The sequence below is a fragment of the Bos indicus x Bos taurus genome, chromosome 14, assembly GCF_003369695.1.
Source record: "Bos indicus x Bos taurus breed Angus x Brahman F1 hybrid chromosome 14, Bos_hybrid_MaternalHap_v2.0, whole genome shotgun sequence".
NCBI classification, from domain to species: Eukaryota; Metazoa; Chordata; class Mammalia; order Artiodactyla; family Bovidae; genus Bos; species Bos indicus x Bos taurus.
In genome coordinates this window covers 10586334-10612090 of record NC_040089.1, presented here as the reverse complement: position 1 = coordinate 10612090, position 25757 = coordinate 10586334, and the positions used below count along the sequence as shown (strand labels likewise).

Sequence of the window (25757 nt, the reverse complement as noted above, 5' to 3'; positions counted from 1 at the left end):
CATCCTTCCCACCCCTCTCACGCTTCCTGTCCAAACTACTCACCAAGACTCCGGTCAGGCATCTCTACAGATGTTGCATACAGATTCCCACGTGAATTAGATTCTGTTTTTACCTCACAGTAACACACAGCCCTACCTAACCTGACAGTCCTCCTAGGATGTGTCAAAAAGACCAGCTGCAGCATGAGGTTTGCATTAGCACCATGTATTCCATTGAGAAAAGTGCTGTGCAAACACAAGGTTATGTTTTATTAATTTATTACACCTGATTCCTTGGATTTTGATGGATGAATCAACCAGCCCAAGATTAATAGCCTGGTTTACTACACTCATTTCTCTTTCCAAGCCACAAGCCAAAATAAACTCACCCTCAATTTATAACCTTGCAACATGTTCTTTTGCATATCGACTTCTAAATCAAACTGTGGTTATTAAAAAGGATGATTGCATCCGTCAGGATGGGCCATGTTATGCTGTGGTAACAAACAAGCCCTAAATCTCAGCCCCAACAATGACCACAGTGGTCACTCTGGGATCAACAAAAGGAGCCCAACAACTCCATCTTTCTAGACTTCACCTGACACTTTGGATTAAGCAACTCTGTAGCTGACATCAGTTACAAACACATGACTTCCTCCTTTCCTTATTCAACCACCTATAAAGCTATCTTGCAGGGTTGCTGTGCAGGTTAGATGTGATCCTGCTGTTTAGATACTCAGGTCACTGCCTGCCTTATAAGCAGCAGTTGGTAAATGATAAATGGTGGCTAGTAACACTGTCATTACCATTATCTCTTGTTCTTGTTGTTCAGTCGCTAAGTCTGATCCAATTCTTTTGTGACCCCATGAACTGTAGCCCGCCAGACTCCTTGCCTCTCTGTCCCTGGGATTTTCCAGGCAAGAATACTGGATGAGTTGCCATTTCCTTCTTCAGGGGATCTTCCTGATCCAGGGATCAAACCTGTGTCTCCTACATTGGCAGGCGGACTCTTTCCCACTGAGCCACCAGGGAAGCCCACCATTACCCCTACTCATCTTCAAATGATAATAATGATATTGTTATTATAATTCTTATACACCAAGGGTTCCTAAACTTGTCTGCAAATTGGAATCACCTGGAGATCTCTCTAACTCCCAGTACTTGTGTCTCAGCCCAGAATCAGTGAATTAACTCATCTTGTGTGTAGCCCTGGCTTTGAAATTTTAAAAGATCCCCAGATGATTCTAACGTACAGACAAGTTTGAGAACCACTGTCCCAGAGGCAGCAAGATGTACATCTATACAGACACATATGCCCAGGTGTACACACACTCACCCACACACATACAAGCTGGTCTGCTCCCAGGTTCCATGATCCTGCCACCTTTATGACAGTGGTGTTCATATCATTCGGGTGAGCGAGGTTATATAAGGCAACAAACAACCCCTAAATATCAGTCCTAATAACAACCACAGTGGGCCCCCTCCAGGGTCAAATAGATGAGCCCAGCAATCTGGTTTTTCTGGTCTTTACCCCATGCTAAAGGCTATGCATTTTACCTTCAGATCTCACTTCCTCTTTCATAAGTTTGCCAGGCCCACAGTAAATCAGAACCAAAAATACGATACTAGTGTGAACAGATTGGGAGGAGATTTGGTCGGAGGAGAGCCACTGTACTACTAGTAACCCCAAGGCTACTAGTAACTATTTCTTTGTTCAGCTCTCCATCCCCAAGATCCAAAACGCAATAGCCTAAATTAGTAGAAACGTGAATAGGTATTAATAAATGAATTATCATCACTAATAACCTGAAAAAGAAGTGAAAAGCAGACACAGGATCTCAAAAATACAGCATCTAAGTTGAAAACCTTATGGGTCAGCTTATCACCAACTATCATGTTGATTTCTCTCTTTTCGCTCATTTCTCTCAGGTTGAAATTACATCCACAGAGATGGAAATAAATGAGATCAGGAGATCTATGAACAAAAACAAGGACCTTGAGTAGTAAAGAATCTACCTTGCAATGCAGGGGACTCGGGTATGATCCCTGGTCAGGGAACTAAGATCCCAACTACTAAGATCCTCAACTACTGAGCCCACACATTGTAATTAGAGAATCCATGTGAACCATGGAAAAGATCCTGCATGACTCAACAAAGATCCTGCATGCCACAATCAAGACTCCGACGTGGCCAAATCCATAATCAATTAATTTAAAAGAATGTATATAAAAAAAGGGGGGGCCTTTCACCTGGCAGCAAAGCCCCTGTAGGTTGGGTGCAGACAACAGTATGAATACAGACATCTTACCACCAGCACACAAGTGATTTTCAGCAGACCATCTCTTGCTCTGTTGAATGCTAAGTCTCGACAGAATCTGGAGAAAACCAGAAAATCCAGCTTGTTTGCCCTAGTTTGGGCAGCTTAATTTAGGAATCACACTGGGCTTTCCATAAACCCTTTACCCAAAAATGTATCCTGTGTTGTGAACACATGAGTTAACTTGGGGCCCAGGGGGAGGAAGCACTGTGTATGATTCCATAATAGTTACTCTACTATTTTAAAACCAAATGGAAGCCTCAGGCAGCAAAGTCAAAAAAAGAGAGAAATCATTTTCGTAAAAGTATCTGAAGGCAATCATCTCTCCTGATGTATTCTGAGCTGTCAATGGTTCTGCTTTTTTCAGAAGCTCATTCAATTATCTCTTACTTATCTGGACCAGGGAGAGGCATTTTCCTCCCATCTAGAGTTAAAGAAAAAAAACAGGAGGCATGATCCTCTAACAAAAGCCTGAAATGAAAAGCAGTAACTACTCCCAAGGCCCTTATTGTGGAGGAGTCATTAGGCAAAACTTTGAAGGGTCTCTGTTAGTGATCTATTTTCTCCATGACTATCACAATAGGGAGAGGAAGAAATACGGGATCCACAGCCTCAAAACACCTTGCTCCGCTCCTAGGTGTGCAACTGTGGCAAGCCACTTAATCTCTCTGAACTTGTTTCCTCTCTGTAAAATGGAAACACCTTTGTGACAAGGACACTCTAAGAACGAAAAAAATTATGTAATGCATTTTTACATTCAACAATGTAAATACCCCTTCCTCTGATCACTGTCAAACTCTCAGGAACACACTAGAATGTGAACTTTTAAAAAGTAGGTACAATGCCTTACTTATCTTTCTATAGCCAGATCCTAAACACTTAGAGATAGCAGTTGCCTCTTCAGCATCTATTCCATTTCTCTCCCGCCAAGCAGCATCCCTCATTCATTCAGACCTCATCTGCAATTCCAGGGGTGGGTCCAGAATGGCCTAAGCCAATCAGTGTTCCTCTGTCACCATGATTGGTTGAGAGACAGAGGTGTGTCCTGAGATGATCCAATCCGAGGGAAGCTCAGAAATTTTGTCCAAAGTCTCTGGGAAGAGAAAGGACCTCATTCTTCCCTGCATGTGAACCAGCTATCCAGTGGGCAACCTCCAGCACCCACAAAGCACCCAATGAAATATTTCCCGACTATATGAATAAAGATGAGTCTGTGGATAAACAGAGAGCGATGAAATCACGATTCTCAGAACAGAACTGTAGTAAAACCCTATTAGTACACAGACTGCTGGTTATGCAGCAGGTAAATCAAAGACCAGGGAATGAGAGAGGGCTTCTGAGGCTGACAGATGTGGCCCAAATTCTGGTCCCAGAATTCCAGTGCCTAAGCCTGGGACCTCAGGCAACTTCCTAAGCCACAATTTCTGTCTAAGCCACAATTTCTCTCTGACAAACACAACTATCACAATTAAATAAGAATTTTTTAATGCATCTATTAATAGGGAGAAAAGATTGAGAGAATATACCCCAAAATATTAATAGCAGTTAGTCCTAGGTAGTTAATGGAAGGACTTTTATTTTTCTCTTTTTTTGTGTGTACAGTGTTGGATTTTCTATAATGAACATAAATTGGTGGTCTAATAAAAATAAAAGGAAAATAAAAGCAAAGACGATGGCAATTAAAGCATCCAGCCCAGCACGCATGACACAAAGTAGGAAGCCAGCAAATGTTCTGTCCCTATGAACACCCTTCAAACATTTGGGAACAGCTATCATATGTCTATTTCTTGTTAAATATCTCAGCTAACTTAATGTCATCCTTACATGACTTGATTTCAAGGCTCTCTGCAAAGGCTCCATCTGTTAAAACCCCACTCTGGATATCATAGAACCCGCTCAGAGAATCAGCCGCAGAACTTGTTTGCTCATTCATCTGTTAATTCATTCACTGAGTAAACACTGATTAAAAACATACTATATTGGACATCTTGCTTCTGCCTACCCCCCATTCACAAATGGTTTCCATATTTCCCCGGGGAACATCTGCCTGCCTTCATTCTCAGTTCCTGGGCTCTGGGGAGAGCAGACCCTACTCCAGCTTCTTCGGGGGCTGGCATTTGATCCAAGGTGGCCAATTAGAGCATCGCATTCACCTGGCCACCGCGATGGGTTAGGAACAGGCATGTTACCCAGAGAAGACCAATCAGAGACATTGAAGAAGAAATCTCTCTTTCCTGCGATTTCTGCTGAACTGTTGGAAAGGGGCATTTTTTCTCCTGCTGCTAGAACTGCTGACATGCTTTGCCACCACAATCCAAAAAGAAATCAGAGGCAGTGCTGAGAGATGAGGAAAACCTGTGTAAGCCTTAGCAACACAGTCTAAGGCTCCGTGCCTTCGGTTCCATCCCTGCACTTTGCAGCTACATAAACCAGCGAATCCCTTTTCTGTGGAAGGCAGTTCAACTTGGGGCTCAAAAGAAACCTAACTGGTGAAATTTGAAGTGTTCTGACATCAGCTACATGCCAGCTATGCACAGATGAAGCAAGATGATCCACACCATCTTTCTTGGCACTTGGTCTGATGTGGAGATAGCTACAAACAACTACAATTATTCAAAGCCAGTAAGATGATTGCTTTAATTAAACACTACGTAGAGCAAGGAGAGCACAGGAAGGTGGAGTCCGGATAGGCGTCAGCTAAGAAATAGCATTTCAACCTCCTCTGTACCTGCATTCAGGCAGTGAAGAGAGAATTACTGGTTGGGGGAGTCAAGATAACACTGTTGACATAGAGTCATCTCACAGTAAACTAAAACCACAACAGCCCACGTTTCCCGACGGGAAATGATACTTACAAGCTCTGAAAGGTGCTCTCTGGTTGAGCCCACAAAATAGAAACAGCCACCAGCAAACAGCCCTCCCATGCAAGAATTTCACCCCAGTGTTACAGATGATGCTACACTCTTAAATAATACTCAGGCTGGTTTTTTTGATTTTGAGTCCATGAACTTAAGTCTTCACTCGAGTTTTACTGCCTATTTGGACTACTGTTGATATAATCACAAAAACATCATGACAGACCGCTGAAGATGAATAACCTATTTACTACCAAATGATAAAAGAGAGAGGACAAGAGTAAGCCTCTGGTTCCATAAGACATTTCAGGATGAGTTAGAAATGTGACTGATCTCGGAAAACAACAAGGGCGACAACAGAAGCACCTCTGGGAACATCTAATTTGCTAAGAAAGGCCCTGAAGGTTGCTCTTTTTAAGTGAACAGAGCTAGTGTCTCTTTGTTACCTTTGATGATGCAAAACTCAACAGGAGAGTTGTGCAGGTAAGTCAGAAAAGGAGGACATCGCAGGACACATTCTCCTTGCCTTTGTGGTTTCCAAACACATCAGCGATTCATCTGGTCCGGGAACACAGCTCCAACTTTCCAGAGCAAAGAATCTTAGAGGTGGAAAAATTAATACTGATGGAACACGTCCACGTGATCTCAAGAGAGGTGCTGGGGATGCGGTAGGAGGGACGTATGCCTACCAGATAACGGGGATTGCTAAGAAGCAGCTGGGTTCTCTCTGTTCCCAAGGCACTTTTAAGATTTCTTCAAGTGCCATATGAATTCCACTTCCCCTTCTTGCTTGCCACGTGACTTCCCACAAAGACTTAGCCGCCCTTCTTCCTGAAAATGGGATTACTATTTTTCACGCACTGACCAGGCCACTACTGGAGTCCAGGCAGAGTCAGGCAATGGAGAGACCCATAGTGTACGACAACCCTGGCAAGGGCCTGGTGCTTGGCATGTGTTCCGTAAAGGCTGGGGGTCAGCAACCCCATGCCAATTTCCTCTAAAACTAAGAGGGGGTGCAGGCTGAAAGCTCACAAAGGGAAGTTTTTTGTTAATGAGTTTAACAACAACGTTTATGTTTAAAAATTTTTTTGCTTAAAAAAAGGATATACAATAAGATATTCATTCACCCCAAACCCACCATCACCTTGACTTCTTCTCAAGAATTAAATGGTACTGCCCACAACCACTTTCTTTTTTGGTGTGCTTCCAGCAAAGTCTATGCAAAAATCATCAAGCTTTTGTATGTGTGGGGTGGGTTTGCATAAGCACTAATCCCTCTTTCTACCCCCCTCCCCAAACACGGGAGGGAGCATACCACACACACTTTTCTGCATACAGCTTTTTTTAACCTAAGAATGTATCCTGGAAAGAATGGATAAAGAAAGTGTGATCTATTATATATATATATATATAATGGACTATTACCGAGCAGTAAAAAAAGAAGGAAATCCTGCCTTCTGCCACAACAGAGATGGACCCTGAGGGCATGATGCCAAGTGAAATTAAGTCAGAGAAAGAAAAAACACTGTACTATCTCACTTTTAAGTGGAATCTAAAAACCACCAACAAAAAAATCCCTAGGCATAGATGCAGAGAACAGACTGGGGGCTGGGAGATACAGGCAAAGTGAGTCAAACGTACACACTTCCGGTTCTAAAATAGACAAGTCACGAGAACGTAAGGCACAGCACGGTGACTACAGTTAATAATACAGGAAATAATGGAACTTCCTGGGTGGTCCCATGGTTAAGAATCCACCTGCCCATGCAGGGGACACGGGTTTGATCCCTGGTTCGATCCCTGGTTCGGGAAGATTCCACGTGCCACGGGGTAACTAAGCCTGTGAGTCACAACTCCTGAGCCCGGGCTCTGCAACAAGAGAAGCCACGCAACAGAAGCCCAGGCACGCAAACAAGAGAGCCGCTCCCACAGCTGGACAAAGCCAGAGCGCAGCAACAAAGACCCAGCAGCCATTAAATAGATCCATAAATCTTAAAAAAAAAAAAAAATACAGAATTCCATATTTGAAAGTTGCTAAGAGAGTACATCTTCAAAGTTTTTATCACAAGAAAAAATTGTGTAGCTATGCACGGCAACACACACTAACCAAATTTCGTGTGGTGACCATGTAGCAATATACACAAATACGGAATCATTATATTGTACCCCTGAAGCTCATGTTATATGCCAACTATAAAAAGAAAAACAATTAAAAAAAAAAAAGAAATGCATCCTGGAGCTGATTCCTTCTTGGTATATTTGACGTATTATTTTAAACAGTGGCCCAGTATTCTCCTGTAAGGATATATCTTAATATCTTCCATCAATCCTTTTCTGACATACATTTATTTCAGTTGTTTCCAGGGACTTGCTATTTCAAACAATGCTGCAAGGAGCTTACATTACACACATCTTCACACTACAGGTAAGACGTGTTACTAGAGGAAAGGTGGGATTTATATGATAAAATCCTTGGAAACTAAATATATATGGGCTTCCCTTGTGGCTCAGCTGGTAAAAAATCTGCCTGCAGTGCAGGAGACCCCGGTTCAGTCTCTGGGTTGGGAAGATCCCCTAGAGAAAGCAAAGGCTACCCACTCCAGTATTCTGACCTGGAGAATTCCATGGACTGTATAGTCCATGGGGTCACAAAGAAGTGGACACGACTGAACAACTTTCACTTTCACTTTCGTGTGTGTGTGTGTGTGTGTGTGTGTGTGTGTGTGTATTTATATATAGGAAAGATGGGATTTATAAGATAAAATCCTTGAGGTTGCAAGAGTCAAAAGGTACAAACACTTAAAATGCTGGAATGGCCTTCAAAGAGTTTGGACTCACTTTTACTCTCACGAACAGGGTCATAAGGATGCCAGTCTGTCCAACTACATTCATAGAATGGTTTGTTTATCAAATTCAAGGGAAGAAAGCGGGGCAGAGATTCACTCTTGTCCCACAGTCTCTTCCTGGCCCCGTGATACCACACATGATTCTACTACTGCCTGAAAATTCTGCCCCTTGGACGCACAACCCGGAAATCAGAGCTTAAAACAGAATGAACATCAGCACTGGTGTGCTGAGCTGGCTCGGGCTGGCTCGAAAGAGCCGACTGTGCACATCTCTTCCCAAGCCTGTGTTCAGTGACATCATGTTGGTAGCTTTAAATTGTTCATGGTGGAAGTACTGATACCACAGAGATGGGCAAATGCTAGTCAGGGCTTCTCTTTTTCCCCCCAGAGACCTCTGTCAAACATCAGCCCATTGAGGCATACTACAGTGGAAACTGAGGCTCTGCTGCCCCTTTTTACAATATGTGTGCTCTCAGTAGGATCACAAATTCTTGGAACCTCAGAAGTGGAGGAGATCTGAAGGGACAGCTGATCATTCTGTCTTCTCATGCTGCCTCTCCCCTAGTCCCTGTGCTGAGCCATAAGCAGACCCTCTCCTCCACTCCTCTACGCCTCTCCACCGTATTCCCATCTCTTTATTGCTTAGTGCTTATTCTTAATGATACTCTACAGTGTAGTAACTGCACACACAGACTCTAGGCTACACTAAAAGACAGCCAGGGGTCAAATCCCAGCTCCGTCATTAGCAGCTCTGTGACCTTGGGCAAGTGGTTTAAACTACTGCACCTTCGTTTCTTTGTAAAGCACAGATGATAATGATAACGCCTTCCTTAGATGTTTGTTCTGAGGATTCAATGCGTTAAAACAAGGACACAGAACAGCGGCTGGCACACACTAAGGACTAAGCAGACGTACACTGTTACCACTGTTTTCCAGTTCACTAAGCATCTTTCACGACATCTAGGCTGTCAGTTAACGCTTTTGTTGGATTTTAATTTCAATCACTATTTTTCACTTCTACGTGGCAGCTTTTTAAATCAACTTATTCTTTTTCCACCTTTCATTGCATTTTTGTATGCTTTTTAATCATTTAAAAATATATTGTCTATAGTCTCGGAGAAGGCAATGGCAACCCACTGCAGTACTCTTGCCTGGAAAATCCCATGGACGGAGGAGCCTGGTGGGCTGCAGTCCATGGGGTTGTGAAGAGTCGGACACGACTGAGTGACTTCACTTTCACTTTTCACTTTTATGCATTGGAGAAGGAAATGGCAACCCACTCCAGTGTTCTTGCCTGGAGAATCCCAGGGACGGGGGAGCCTGGTGGGCTGCAGTCTACGGGGTCGCACAGAGTTGGACACGACTGAAGCGACTTAGCAGCAGCAGCAGTTTATAGTCTCTTTTAGACGGTTTTTTTACTTTCAACTCAAAGTCACTCCTTTCCTAAATAGTCCATATGATTTAATTATGCACACATCTTCAGAGTTCTTTCTGCGGGAGTCTGCCAGGTCTGGGTTGTTGAAATAACCCAGTGGAGTGACTGTGTAAACACACAACACAATCCCTACTGTTGTGCTAGAGAGCCCCACAGTAGACAGTAGCCAGTTTTTATACTAATTTCTCAACTCAAGTTCTCACATCTCGTGATAATAACAATATAGATTCCACAACCACATACGGTATAGCCCCAGATTTTTCATTTCTTCCTGGTGACTTTCTCTCCACTCAAAAAAAGCTTCCTCTCTGTTTCTCCTGACAGTGGGGCTTTTCCAGTCCTTTTTCATGAAGACATGTAATGTTTAAAGCTCCTGGAAATTCATGTCTACCTTGGGCCCAAGTCTCATTTCTAGGCCCACTGTGGTCTCAAAACCTTAACTCCTAGACTCTACAGCTGCTTTGTGGATGCAAAAGCCCCATAAGTTATTGTGCCTTCAGCTCATATAACCATTTGGCTTGGATTTCTCTCCATTTTTGACACTTGGGGACTGATGAGCTCCCCTGGATATAGTTATTATTTTTCAGTCAACTCTGAAAGGGACTGTTGGCATCCCCTTTCCAAATTGGGGAACGTATGTTGGAACCTAACCCCCAACATGATGGTATTAGGAAGTGATTAGGTCACGAGGGTAGGGCCTTCATAGATGGGATTAGTACCCATCTATGGTACCTATTAGTACCCATCTATGGGATTAGTAGAAAAGAGACCTCAGAAAGTTCTCTTGCCTCTTCCACATGTGAGGTTATAGCACAAAGAAACAGGAAGTGGGCCTTCACCAGACACTGAATCTGCCAGCATCTTGATCTTGAACTTGCCAACCTCCAGAACTGTGAGAATTAAATTTCTGTTGTTTATATGCAACCCCGTCTATGGTACTCTGCTACAGCAGCCTGAACAGACTCAGACAACTCCTTACCAGTGAAGAGAACTTGGGAAAGTTACTTCTCTGAACCTCAGCTCTCGAGGGCTATTGTGAGGCTCAAGACAATTCAAATGAAGCGCTTAGTTCTGAAGCCAGGTGGCCACAATCAAATCCGGTTCTGTCACTTACCAACTTGGTAACCTTGAACAAATTACTCAAACTCCAGGGCTCAGTTTCTTCTCCTGCAAAACAGAGATATAGCAAGGATTAGGCAAGTCACAAGTCCCCAGCACACAAAAAGCCTCCAGTAAATCCTAATCACTACTGTTTTTTTCCTGTACCAAGAATAATAACCCAATATAACATTTCCATCCAGTAGTATTTCAAGCCAAATAATATTTCTCCAAACCATTATATTTTACAGAAGATGTTTCACAAATGTTTTTGTCATTTAACATTCAAAACAGTCTGGTATATGACAAATAAAGAAATGAAGATATTAAAAAAAAAAAGGAAATGGAGATTCAGAGATGTCAAGTTGTAAGAGTTCTTTATATATTCAAGTCAAGTAAACTTGCTGAAGGTTGCACAGCAAATAAAGAGAAACCCCAAATCAAACTCCTCTGATGAAGGGATACAGTTTGGCTGGACTGCATTGTCCCAGGGACATAGAAGGTGGAGCCTGGCGATCCTTTCAGACTCATAATTCTATGATAAAGGATGCTGGGACTCTGGGCTACGTCAGCAAGTCCGGGTCTCAGAAAAACACTCAGCTCAACTTGAATTTGAACTGGTCTCAGTCATTCCACCCCTGACTTGCTTCCTGCTTTAGGTATCTACACCACAGAGAAAGGAAAACAAACGTACATTACACCATCCTTGTCACCCTCAGAACTCTTACAAAAGAGATTCACACAAACTTATGAATCAAAGGGAGTTTTCATAAAACCCAAGGTAAACAATATCCCATTCGAACCCATTCACCAGCATCAAGTGTAAAGATCAGAGCAAGGTCTGCAATGTCTAGACACTCATTATTGCCTGCAACAGAAAGAGAACGCTTTTTTCTGGCTTTCATTTTGATTAAATCTTTAGCTGCCTGAGGTGTTTTCTCTTTGCTTGTCACTGGAGACTGAGACTACCGGAAGCCACTTAACCAGCCTCCCGTATTCACAAAAGATTCGGGGGCCCTGCCTAATTGTCGTGGGGGAACGTTATCAGCCGATCACGTCAACCACTCTGGCTGCGTTGCCAGCAATCCTCTCGTTCGCCAGTACAGGTTTCCTTTCTGCTGTCACCTGAATGTGGTTTAAAATTCCCTTTTCAAGAATAATCACAAAACTGCTCAGTGGCCAAAGAAAAGAGCCATTTCATTTAGAACAACATAGGCATACCAAGTTTCCCTGGCGGCTCAGTGTAAAGAACCCGCCTGCCAATGCAGGAGACGCAGGTTCAATCCCTGGGTCGTGAAGATCCCCTAGAGGAGGGCATGACAACCCACTCCGGCATCCTCACCTGAGAAATCCCATGGACAGAGGAGCCTGGTGGGCTGCAGTCCACTCGGCCGCGAGAGGCAGATGTGACTTACAGATTGAACAACAAAGCACACTCCCAAGTTAAGGCCTCACAGGTAAGCACAAGGTCCACACTCGTGTGTGTGTTGTGTGTTTGCACTTACACACAGACGCCCAGAAGCACGGTGACAGTCCTCTCGGCTCAATTACATAAAGATTTCATTTTCTTTCTTTCTGATTCTTTGACCAGATTTACAAAGCAGAAAATAAGACAAGCTGTTTACTTGGGAACAATTTTTTAAGGTCCTGGGCAAAAGTCCTAGAAATTAGAAAACAGTATACTAGAAATTAGAAAAAAGTATACTAACTTGCTCTCACAAAACTCTTCTTCAAGAACATGAAGATGAGGCTGGTCTTGCCATCACTTGGAGACAACCAGGAAAGAGAGTATGTCTCTCCTAGAAAGAAAGTCATCTCAAAACAAGGGTGACTTTCTCTCACTTCCTCTCTGGGGACAGAGAAAAGCTGGACTATGACTCTAGAAACCGGTCTACCACCATATCACTCTGCACACGCCTGATCTCATCTGATCTCAGAAACTGAGCTGAGTCGGGCCTGGTTAGTACTTGGATGGGAGACTCTAGAAACTGGATCAGATCTTTTCCCCCTTTAGACTTACAGCATGGGCTCCAGTCCGTTCTTGGTCTTTCAGAGCTGGGTGACTTTGGGTAAGTCACTGAACCTTGCTGAGCTTCTGCAGCTGCTCTGTCAAGGGAGGACACTCATTCACTCAAGACCTATCTGCTGAGCTCCTTCAACGTGCCAAGCATGTGGCCATGGGATTAATTCCAATAATTAAACTGTCCCAGCCACAAAGAGCTCTCATTGATTAGTGGAATAAAGACTTCCCTGGCAGTTCAATGGTTAAGATGCTGTGCTTCCGATGAGTACAGGTGCTGGGCAATCACAGAAAAGGGTATTTAATTAATTCCACAGGGGAGGGAAAGTGCTGGGTATAAGGAAGACTTCCCCCAAGGAGGTGTTATCTAAGCTGCGAACAAAAAGACAAGTTAGAATTTGCCCAACCGAGGGGATCCAAGCAAAACTGGCAGCATATGGGAAGGCTCATAGGCAGGATGGCTGGTTCACCACATCAAGCACAAGAGGCAGGAAGAGAGACATCATGTGTGTCGACCTGGACATGCAAGCAGGTGGACTTGCCAGGGCAATTTGCCTGGACTAGGAGGGTCAAGCATTCACAGAATCCCAGCCACCCCAATCACAAGACCCTTGGACCAAATTCCAGGACCTTGACCTAGGGTTTGGAGACGGAAATGGCAACCCAATCCAGTATTCGTGCCCAGGAAATCCCACGGACACAGGAGCCTGGTGGGCTAGAGTCCATGGGATGGCAAAGAATCGGACATTACTGAGCGACTAATAACGTTCAAACATGTTCAGAGTCCCTCCCAGTCCTAAGGGCTGACCCTGTGGTCTTCTGAGACCCCAGATCCTCCTCTTGGCCTGACAGCCCTTGCACCAGCACAGCCACGTCCCTGAGTCCACTCAGGGAAATGCCAAGCCTCCCACGTGGGCCCTGTCCTTCCTCTTTCCTTTCCCTTCGGGAGTGACTCGCCAGTGACTCAAGGAGGGAGCTGTCCCCTACTTGTCATTTGTTTCTTTAAAAAAAAAAAGCACCCAGGACTCACTCACACAGTCATTTGCCCAACCTCCTTCTCCCACCCAGCCCCTGACCTAGCTGAAGAAATGCTGAATTATCTGTGTAGACTGTCGTCTCCAGGACACTTGAAGCTACCTGAGGGCGGATGCTCGTTTTGGTCATTCTGCTGTCCCCCACCCCTGGCACTGACCCCTGATTCATGCCAAGCCCTCAAAAATGCATGCAGACATGAATGGGTTTAATGTCTCTGCAAAGGAGCACCCACCCAGAGCTGCCCTCAGATAGCATCTCTGAGACCAGTGTGGAAAACCCAGAGAGGTGTCAGCTCAACACCCCTCCCCCAGGGCTCCCTAAGCCACTGCAGACGCTCAGCAAAGCCCCATTGGAAAACTAACACCCCCACCACTTGTGATACCAGTGAAGAAACTCAGGTCCGAAAGGATGATATGACTTGCCCAAGGCCTCTTAGCTAACGCAATATAATGTTTTTAAAAGGGGGACATCAGGGACTTTCCTGGTGGTCCAGTGGATAAGACTCTGAACTCCCAATGCAGGGGGCCTGGGTTCGATCCCTGCTCAGGGAACTAGATCCTGCATGCCACTACTGAAGATCCCATATGCCATAACTAAGACCCAGCACAGCCAATTAAATAATTTTTTTTTTTTTTAAAGTGGGACAGCGGTCTTAAACGGAAGGCTATCTAGTTGCCCCTACCAGAAACGTTGCTTATTTTAGGGGAAAATACTTGGCAGGTCTGACTAAGCAACTTCACTTTCACTTTTCACTTTCATGCATTGGAGAAGGAAATGGCAACCCACTCCACTATTCCTGCCTGGAGAATCCCAGGGACGGGGGAGCCTGGTGGGCTGCTATCTATGGGGTCGCACAGAGTCGGACACGACTGAGGTGACTTAGCAGCAGCAGCAGTGGAATCTGCCCTTACCTGACCACCAATTATATCACACTTTCACAACCCCTGGGATTCTCTAGGCAGGACTAAAGCTCCCACTGAAGCATCGACCTATTTTTGAAGATGACTAAAAAAACTTTTTTAGGGTCTGGGTATGTTCTTGGATTATGGATCACTTTTTAATTCTCTATAATGTGCAGGCTATAACAATTTTTAAAGGAAAGCTGAGCTCCCTGAACACTTTTTAAAAAAATGTTTTGATATTAACTTTACTGTGACAGCAAACATAATTTTTAAGGAGGCCATTTTGACCTATATAACCCTTCCACCAAAAGAATTCCTTATAATTCCTGTGTCCTCTTATTAAAGTTTTTATTCACAGATCGATACTCTGTATCAATGTATGTATTTCATTTAAAGGAACCCAGGTGGCACTAGTGGGAAAGGGTCTGCCTGCCAATGCAGGAGACATAAGAGACGTGGGTTTGATCCTGGATTGGGAAGACCCCCTGGAGGAGGGCATGGCAACCCACTCCACTATTCCTGCCTGGAGAATCCCATGGACAGAGGAGACTAGTGGGCTGCAGTCCATGGGGTCACAAGTGACACGACTGAAGCGACTTAACACGCACGCGCCTTTTAGAGTAGAAGTTACTTAAAACAAAAACCAAACGAACAAACTTATTATGCAAGTCACTGGCATGATGTTTCTGAAACCACCACAGAGCAAAACCCAGGTGACAAATGAAGTGCACCTGGAAATTCTGGGTCTGGGACATTGAGGGTAACATTTTCTAGCCTGCTTCATTCAATCATTATTCTGACACTTTCCATATCCCATTTAATAGGAAACAGACAAAGGAAAACAGATGTTTGACTTGTATCCACCTGGCACAGCAAACTCCCAAAGTTTGCAATAGCTGCTTATCGCTGAAGAGTTTAAAGCAATATTTTTGTGCCAATGAAATAACATCTCAAATGGCCTAGCACAGTGGTTCTTACTCCGGCTCAACCAAAATTCACCAGGGCAGGAGGAAAATCTTTAAAAATACCGCTGCTGGGTCCCCAGCCTGCACAATTAGAACCTCTAAGGATGAAACCTTAGCACTATAGTTTTCCCAAGATCCCTAGGTGACTGTACAGCACAAACAGGACTGCAAACCACGGGCTAGGTTAGCTCATCAGTCGAAGAAAGCCCACGGGAAATCTTATCTGCGAGCGATGAAGGCGTTGTAATTAAATAAAACAGCGGATGCAAAAGTACCTGACAGGGCCTGTTACCCAGAAGACACTTAATAAATGTTAATTAAACAAAAAAATAATAATTCAAGTAATTACTCCTTCTCCTCAGTGAATTCACCTTGTAGTTTTATTGGCTTGTTTATCACTTGCTGTTTTCTCTTAGCCTTGATTCATTCTATCCCTATGTTAATAATAATAAAAATATCTATATGTTAACAAAATTATAAACATATACCCCTAATCCTGTTCAATTACAAGAGCTCTGCACTATTTCCAACAACTCTTAATCACTTATTTAATAAAACTTTCCCCTAGAACAGTGGCTAATATGTACTAAATACTCAACAAATGTTATTTATAATAAGTATTGTTATTCAGGATTCATGATAATCTGCATAACTTAAGCTGAAGTTTTATTTATACTATTCAAAGGACTTAGAATGTAAAAATATTAGCAAGGCAATATTTTTTTAGCTTTCCTTTTTATACTGGAGAATAGCCAATTAACAATGTTGTGACAGTTTCAGGTGGACAGAAAAGGGACTCAGCCATATATATATACACACGTATCCATTCTCTCCCAAACTCCCCTCCCGTCCAGGCCACCACGTAACACTGAGCAGAGTTCCTGTGCTATACAATAGGACCTTGTTGCTTATCCATTTTAAATATGGCAGTATATGCATATGGATCCCAAACTCCCCAGGGCAATATTTAACAAACTTAAAAAAAATTTTTTTAAGCACATTCATTCTTTTTATAAATTTGTCAAAAAATATTAAATGTGATCACTGCACAGGTAACTAGCTTATCTTGCACATTCAAGGGGCCCGGGTAAAAGCTACTTGTGAGCACTCAGCAGTTTCCACAGTCACTTGGAAAAGCTAACATTGCAATTAGTTCAAAGTGCTCTCTTAATCCAACTTTTCCCTACCACTGCCTCCCTGAGCCTGTATTAGGAAGGCCATTTTTCTATATGTTCACATTACCCCTCAGTTTTAACTAAGAGAACAAAAATCTGTTTAAAAAAAAAAAACATATATATATTTCTTAATCAAGATGAGAAAGTTTTATTAAGAACATGTCCAAACCTCCTGTTGCCCTGCTTGGATGAATTAAGCCAGTAGGCATCTGTCTCCTGTTGGGCTAAGCAGAGAAGGCATTCAACAGCCAGACTGGAAGATCTATTGCGTTTGGTCCAGGATCACATTGTTAGCAGGAGACCCTTCCATGGTTTACACCTGAACATGCCAATGTTTGCTTCCTTTCGCCTTCTAACTCCAAACATCTGCCATTGCATGTTGCAAATCCGTACACACGCAAAAGTAATCATGATGTGCGCTTTTCTAGATGTACTGTTGTTGTTCAGTCACTAAATCGTGTCTGATCTTTGCAACCCCATGGACTGCAGCATGCTAGGCTGCCCTGTCCTCCACTATCTCCCGGAGTTTGCTCAAATTCATATCCATTGAGTCGGTGACGCCATCCAACCATCTCCTCCTTTGTTGTCCCCTTCTCCTCCTGCCCTCAACCTTTTCATCATCAGGAACTTTTCCGATGAGTCAGCCCTTGGCATCAGGTGGTCAAAGTATTGGAGCTTCAGCATCATTTATATGCATATTATACATATAATAATTATTATACATATCATAACAAGTATTACTGGTCTGAATGTTTGTGTCCCCCCTCCGGGCTTCCCTGGTGGCTCAGACGGTAAAGCGTCTGTTGCAATGCGGGAGACCCGGGTTCGATTCCTGGGTCGGAAGATCCCCCGGAGAAGGAAATGGCAATCCACTCCAGCACTCTTGCCTGGAAAATCCCATGGACAGAGGAGCCTGATAGGCTACAGTCTATGGGGTCACAAAGAGTCGGACAGGACTGAGCAACTCTGTCGTGTCCTGTCCAAACTCCCATGTTGGAATCCTAACTCCCCAGTGTGATGGCTTTAGGAGGCCAGGCCTTTGAGAGGTCATGATGGTGGAGCCCTCATGAATGGGATTAGTGCCCTTGTAAGTGAGACCCCTGATAGCTCCCTCACTCATCCCATCACGTGAGCACACGATGAGAAGAGAGCCCTGGCCCAAGCACGCTGGTGCCCGGATCTCAGGTTTTCAGCCTCTGGAACAGTAAGGACTATACGGCTGCTGTTTATAAGTTCCCAGTCTGTAGCATTTTATAATAGTAGCTCTGAGAACCACAACAAAGTCAAAAGTGACCACACAAGCAAGTAGTAGCTTGGTTTGCTCAATAAGAATATCATGATTGACTATCACATGCCAGACAACTCCAGAGGCACAGGGAGATGGAGACGAGGACAGAGTTCCCATCTTCAAGGATCTCAGGCTCCAAGGACAGTGTGTGAATTGGCTACTGTGACACAATGTGACTCTGACCAGGGGTGACAAGGAAATACAAAGGATAGGGTCACAGGGGCAACCCTAAATGTTTAGAATCAGAAATTAGAAAATGAAAATAAATAAGCACATAGGAGGTAAATGGTTGTGGATAACAATGTTAAGATAACTACTGCAGCTTTCATCAATTGCACTGCCCTCTCAGCTCCCATCACCTAATCTTGACAATCATATGCCACTTTGGGGACCTCCCTGGTGGTCCAGTGGCTAAGACTCCATGCTTCTAAAGCACGGGGGTGCGTGTTTGACCCCTAGTCAGGGAACTAGATTCCATATGCCACAGCTAAAGATCCTGTGTGCTGCAGCTAAGACCCAGCACAGCTAAATAAATAAACAAATATTAAACATAGGTATATATCTATCCTGTGATAAACCCTAATAGAAAAAGAATATATATATATATGTATAAAGAATATATATAATCACTTTGCTGTACAGCAGAAATTAACACAACATTGTAAACCAACTATACTTCAATTAAAAAAATAAATTAAAAAGGAGGTGAAGGAGGAAGAGAAGACTTCCTGGAGACTGAACAGCCAGACTCAGTACCATCTCAGCAAAACCGCAACCCTGTGGGTCAGCCCTAATCCTACCTTTTCCAAACTGTGCCACCGTTAAAGACATATCACAATTTACTTGAAAGCAGGACATGGGTGAAGGTAGAGAATGTTATTGGGGGTGTCTGGTCTAAATGCCTGGTTTTATAGATGGGAGAATCTGACATGCGGAAGGAAAGGAACTTGCCTGCAGTGAAGACAGCAGGATCACAGCGGAGTCAGAACCAGCTCCCAAGATTTCCGACTCCTAACTACCCAGGGCTGACTACTGAGCTTCCACCCACTTCCAAACTCCTTCACCTGATTAACAAACTGCATCCAGGTGTCCGCTCTCGGCTCAGGCGCATGCCCTTTAGGGAAAGGCTTCTGGGGACATCCTACCTGGTACTCCCCTTTCTCAGAGCACTCCTCCCAGATTATGCTGCCACTTCATCAGCTAGCTTCCCCCCACCCTTGACCTTGGAGCAACTCTTTGTTCACGTCTTGTGTCCTGGACCTGAGCACAAGCAGGAGGTCTACATGGACACAGTGCAGTGAACAAAGTGACCGATGTCTCAGGTTCTTGGGAATTTCCCAGCATTAACCAAGCAAGTCCCAAGTCCCTGAAAATCCCTCGGCAAACCAGGACAGCTGGTCACTCTATTAGTGGACACCAACAAAGTGACATGGGGCTTTCCCAGGTGGCGCTAGAGGTAAAGAGCCTGCCTGCCAATGGAGGAAACGAATATTTGATCCTGGGGTTGGGAAGATCCCCTGGAGGAGGGCATGGCAATCCACTCTAGTATTCTTGCCTGGAGAATCCCACAGGCAAAGGAGCCTGGTGGGCTACAGTCCACAGGGTCGCAAAGGGTTGGATACAGGTGAAGCGACTTAGCATGCATGCAACAAAGTGAGACGGCTGGCTCACCATGTCCCCGCCTCTATCCGTCCTCAGCCACTGTGCAAGCCAGGCCCAGAGCCATGTCTCTGCCATGTGGTCACTCTAGCTCAGCACTGATAGAACTTTCTGCACTGCTGGAGATGTTCCTTATCTACACTGTCCAATACAGGAGTACCAGACCCAGGTGACTATGGAGCAGCTGAACTCTGGCTGGTGCAACCGAGTTTTTAATTCTATTTAATTTTTATTAATTTCTATTTAAATAGCCCTGTGTGGCTAGTAGCCACCATATAGAACAGTTTGTCTTTGGTTTTACATAATTGGAACTACGGTCCACCTCTGTGCACGGAATGAGCTTTAGAGTCAGAATGACCATGGTTCGAATCCTGACTCAGTCAGGTGCAAATGTGTCACAACTCCATGGGGAAGCTTGTTTCTCCCTCTGTGATCCTGACAAGTTGACTACGAGACAGTGTTCAGAAAGTGGTTGGTTCCTGGGAGAACTTATGCAAAAGAATTTCTCTGGAAGCCAATGAACCATGTTAAATGTAAAAAATGTAAAATACTATGTAAAAATGCTAGAAAAATATGATTCTGAACCCAAAAGAGTGCAAGGGCATCAACTCGACCAGACTTTCAGCATCCCTGGCAGGTTCAAGTTCAGATTCCAAACTGCCGGGTTTAGAATTCAACTGTGCTGATTGACAGATTCACAGATTCAACTGTGCTGCTTGACTGGTCCCAGACCTGTGACTGACTGTCACTGAGTCCCACTGGGGCAGCGGGCACTGGGTCCTGGGAGATGCTGAGCCTCAGGCCATCTGAGGATGACCCTACATGGTCCAGGGGGCAAGGATCCAGGCCCTGCCCATAGCAGTGAGAAGGCAGCGCCCGGAGGAAGCCCCGGTGCCCCACAGGGCTCAGGCACACCCGGGCCGGCCACTTAGTGCCCAGGGGCCCAGGACACACGGGGCGCAGCCCGTATGCGGCACATGTAAGGAGAACACCACCCCCATTGCCTCACCCAAGGGCCAGGACACAGTCATGAGCTGGCAACCAGGAGCAGCTGCGAAGCCCTGGCGGTATCTGGTGTCTGGAACCTGTCCCCGGCCCTAATGAATCCACCCCCTCGGCAGGAACAGGCCGCAGGTCCCCGGAGGAGCAGGCTGTGGATCACAATCACCTGGGGAGCTTTTTAGCAACACTGTTCCTTAGATTGGGCACCGGTGTTTGCAGAAAGCTCCCAGATGACTGTGAGTCCCAGTGGCATGGCTGGGACTCGGTGTCTGTCATCTGAGGGCTTGGGAAGGTGGTTCTCATGAGGACTATCTAGGCAGTGCTAGGGGCCTTCCCAGGTGGTTCGGTGGTAAAGAATCTGCCTGCCGAGCAGTAGACATGGGTTCGATCCCTGGGTCGGCAAGATCCCTTGGAGAAGGAAATGGCAACCCACTCCAGTATTCTTGTTTGGAGGAGCCCACAGACAGAGGAGCCTGGTGGGCTACAGACCATGGGGTTGCAAAGAGTTGGACATGACTGAGCACACATGAGCACGAGGCAGAACTAGGGCTGGGGAGAGAAGTCCCCTTGTTAACAAGTTCCTCCCTCTGGCTGCAGGGACAATAGTCAGATGGTCGGGGGACCCTGACACCACAGCTAGGCCACAAGTTGCTCGCCTCCCTCCTGCCCCAGCTGGCAGAGACCCTTCCGGCTCACCAGGCCTGAGCTGTCCCGTGTCTTGTGTGCGGCCTCGGTGAAGAGGGTCCTCCTTCCCCACTATCCCCAAGCACCCCAAGCAGAAGCCCTAATCTGTACACCTCTCCGTCCTGGTGTCCCAGGCTGCACCCAGCACTGAGGAAGCCCACGACAGATGCTATTATTGTGGTTGTTACTCTCATTTCACTGAAAAGGAAACCAGAAGCTAGAGACAGTATGACTCACCCAAGGCCCCATGGTGCTGGGGCAGGGCTGGGACAGGAACTCTGGGTGCCTGGGTTCATTCCCTCTCCGATGCCCCAGGTTGGGGCTCATTGCCTCTGTGTCCACCCTCACCCACCCTTTTTCTCCTCCCTCTTACAAGTCAGTATGCAGCCTCTGACCACCAGAATAAATGCTTATTAGAAGCCTCAGGCTCTGATTTATAGGATGCCACTTATCCTCAAAGGTTTCCCTGGTGGCTCAGCGGCAAAGAATCCGCCTGCCAAGGCAGCAGATGTGGGTTCTCCTGGGTCGAGAAGATTCCCCTGGAGAAGGAAATGGCAACCCACTCCAGAATTCTTGCCTGGAGAATCCACGGACAGAGGAGCCTGGGGGGCTACAGTCCATGGCGTCGCAGAGAGTCGGACACGACTTACCTGCTAAACAACAAATTATCCCCCAAATAGTCCATGGAGTCTATGAACACCCTTGGGCAGTACACAGGGCACTGGTTTTTAGCACAGCCTTGGAGCCTGACATACTCAAATTGCCACTGAGTAGCTGGGTGATCCTGGACACATTTCTTAACCTCTAGGGGCTTGGCTTCTTCGGCTGTAAACAGGGATGATGGTATTTACCACTCAGGTTTGTGGAGAAGCTTACTGAGATCAGTCAAAGGGATAAGACGGGCTCCATGGCCGGCCAGCAGGAAGTACCAACAGCTGGTAGCTATTATTCAGGTGGCAGGCACTACCCTTCTTATCATCTGCTCCACGCTCCATTTCAGACCCACAGAAGCCTCCAAACTATGCACCCTCTCATGTCCCTTCTCTTCGCACAGGCCACCCTGGGCCGGCGGACCCAGCCCACTGCCCCGGGCCTGGCCTGTCCTCTTGGGAGCACCACCCTGGAGGACCAAGTGGCTGGATTCATCACGTCATCCCCACCCCATCCTCCCCGAGTCACCCGGAAAAAAAATAAACGAGAAGTAACTCTTTCTATTCCTCATTCCAGACTTCCTGAATTTAAATCAAATATTTGCACACTCTCCAAAGCCTATAAACCTGAATTGCTCACAGGAAAAAAAAAAGAAAACTTAGGTGCAAAGAGAGTAAGTGCGGGTGGTCGTGGCCTCAACGAACCTCACAGGAAAGGGCATTTGATCTGAATAACCACACAGCCCAGTTGAGGGAGCGGGGTGAGCAGGAGAAAGCTGCCATTTACAGGGCCATCTTCCTGGCCTCTCTCCGGCGACCTGCACAAAAATCAATGGTGCATTCCCTCTGTGGGCGGTCCATGGAAGCCCTGGGGTGGGGGGTGGGAGTGGGGCAGGGGGCGTTGAGTGTGAGGAGGGCTGGGGGAGGCGGGCAAGTGAGCATCAGCTCCCCAGAGCCACCCCGAGAGCACTTATACAGGAAGTGTTGGGCTGCTTCACACCAGCATGGCTGCCCAGTTAAAATCCCGAAGGATTGACACAGGCTGGGAAAGAGGTGCTGTCCAGAGCCCCTCTCCCCGGCTGCCACACCCACCACCCAGAGCCCCCAGACGGGCCTCAGCTAGGAAAAGATGAATGTCAAGCACTGTGGAAACTTCCAGAAAGGACACTGGTGGCTGCCCAATGTTAAACATTCTGAGCATCAACCCTGGGCACAGTTCAGAGGCATGAAGAATTCAAATGACACTCTGAGGGATTCAGAAGAACAAGCCTTCAATACACGTTTGCTGGAGGTAGAGAAGGAAAGACTGACTCACGGGCAGCGGCACCTGGGACAGGCCACGGACCCACAGCGCCTCCCTCCCTCTGGGCCACTCACTCCATACAAGCCCAGGCACCAGAGCCTCAGAAGCCTCCCTGGTCAAACGAAAGGAAGGTCTGCCCTGACCTCCCACCCTAACCTACCCTAACCCTCACCAGGCAAAAGGGAACTTTGGGGCTCCTCCCTGCCCAGCCTCCAGCCCCTCTGGGATGGCATCACTGTCCTCGGGGGTACCCCATGACCCTCCTACCATGTGCCCGAGGGGCTGGTGTGTCACCCAGCCACCCATGCTGGCGTGTCAAAGCATGGAGTCTTCCAGAACCAATGCTGCTTCAAGAACAAGCATGTGACCAAAACTGGCCAGTAAGAGTCCTCTCAAGGCTCAAGAATGGTCATGTGACCCTAACTGGCCAATAAGGACGTTCTCGAGCACTTTGACTGAAGTCACCAGGAAAGGGTATCCTTCTCCCATCACACAGGGCTATTCACATGAAAGGTTGAAAGCCTGACTTTATCTCACAGGGAGAGACCCCCCGAGAAACAAGGTGCAAGGAAGGCAAGGCAAAGAAACAGTGGGAGACAAAACCTGGCCAGCGTGATCTGGGCCCGTATCAGCCACCCGACTGTTTCACAATAAATGATCTTTTTCAAAACTAGGCCAGCTTGAGTTTGGTTTCTGTCACTTGGAACCCAGAGCATGGTCTGATACATTTCTCAGTGGGTGCACAAGAAGATGCTGGTTGCTACCAGACCCCGCTTCCTGCCCTGGCTGCCAGTTCATGCGACTCGGTGGCTTACTGATGGCATCTGGGAGGTTGGCTCTGGGCCCCACACCCTCTGCTTCACGCAAAGAGGGCATCTCTCTCCCACTGAACCCCCAGACTCTGGTCTCTTGCCATCCATCTCACAAGCTATGAACACCACCGGTTACCTGTTCTAATACATGGATCTTTCAGTGGCCCTATATGGCTTGAAGATCACAATGCCAAGTCCCTCTAACGCATAAAGGGTTATGCTCATAAAGCTGCCATCCCAGGATGTGATGACATGAGTTCTCCAAACGAATCCTCCAGCCCAACCACGTACACCTATGCCGAGATCGCTCTCAACTCCAGGTTCCCAACCCCAAGACAGGAAGTGTCTCCAACCCATGCCAGCTGATTCCAAAAGCTCTTGCAGTACAAGGGTGACCCCTCATGTTCTGTAACCCACATCCTGCCCACTGAGGTCAAAGCCCCCACTCTTCACAGGGGTGAAGGCAATGTTGAAAGAACCTCATCAACACAGCCTCGTCCCCACAGAACAACTAACAGGACTCTCTCAAGAGCTTTCTAACACCCATCAAAGCCATAAAGTGGCTCTGAGTCAAGCCTTTGTCATGTAAATTAAAACTCCCCACCACCACCCCAAATTTTTGTTGAAAAATCAGCCAGCTGTGTACATTTCATCCAAAGTCACCGGAAAAAAAATCTACAGATAAAGCTTCTCTTGGCATGGAACACAAACTGACAGCATTTATAATTACAGAGAGTTCACTGCAAGAAAGATTTCAGAGGACATCCAGTGCAATCTTCCCATTTTACAGAAGTGGAAACTGAGATTCCAAGAAGTGAAATGACAACCCGGGGTCACACAGACAGGAAGCAGAGGGGCCAGGACAAAACACCAGGTCCTCTGCTTTTTTTCCCCTCCAACAGTTTATAAATAATAACCTTACCTCCATTTACTCTGTTACAATACTAATTCATATACACTCACTTAAAACTATGATCCATGGAGAAGTGCTGTATGTTTTGATATTTTCTGCTCTTTGCATCACATCTTGCTGAGCGTCTCAAAACGGGGTCTCTGTTTCCTGGCAGAGGGGCTGGAGCCCTCCAGGCCTGAGACTTGGTGTGGTTTCTCACCCTCTCCACTGCCCGTAAACAACGCCAACAGGGTCAACACAGAGAGTAACAGCTGCTGGTTGTGCAATAAGAGGCCACCTCTACTTCCTAATGTGGCCTGGGTGAGGAGGTAGGGGGTGCGCTTTGTAAAAGTGTCTCCCCTCCCCTGGACCCAGCAAATTTGCCTGAGGACATGTTCATCACTCAGTGTGGTTTGTTTTATTCTCCGTACATCCCATGCATCTCTAAAGAAAACTCCTCTTGTGGGGTAACAAAGATTTCAGAAACAGCCTGGGGCTCGAATTTCTGGCAGCTCGTTTCACTCACTGTGTGACCTTAGGCAGGTCACTTCACCTCTCTGAGCCTCAGTTGCCTCGTCTTCAAAAAATGGCAGAAACATCATCCACAGAACAGAGTTGGAATCCCTTGAGCTCTACTCGAGGCCGTGGCTACTCGGCAGACCCAGGTCATCACCCTGAATTCCCAGAGCCTTTCTCCTCCTGCTGCCCATCAACTGCTCAGCACACAGGCCACGATCATCCTCTAACTCAGCCCCGCCAACGCCACAGCATCCGCACCTGCCTCTCGTGCAGGGTCAGGCCCTAGTGTCTGCCTTCCTGCCTGGGGACTAACCACT

General features: G+C 46.1%; 1 protein-coding gene across 6 annotated transcripts in view; it reads right to left on the bottom strand.

Moving 5' to 3' along the window:
• Positions 1–25757, bottom strand: part of FAM49B (family with sequence similarity 49 member B) — a 148447-nt gene that overhangs the window by 99012 nt on the left and 23678 nt on the right. For 3 of the 6 annotated variants that reach the window (XM_027560834.1, XM_027560837.1, XM_027560842.1), the window contains one exon: positions 10551–10603. In XM_027560834.1, the coding sequence (XP_027416635.1) occupies positions 10551–10603 (53 nt within the window). Of the gene's footprint in view, positions 1–10415; positions 10486–10550; positions 10607–24992; positions 25066–25757 lie in introns of those variants that run through there. The other 3 variants (XM_027560835.1, XM_027560839.1, XM_027560840.1) reach the window with 3 other exon arrangements.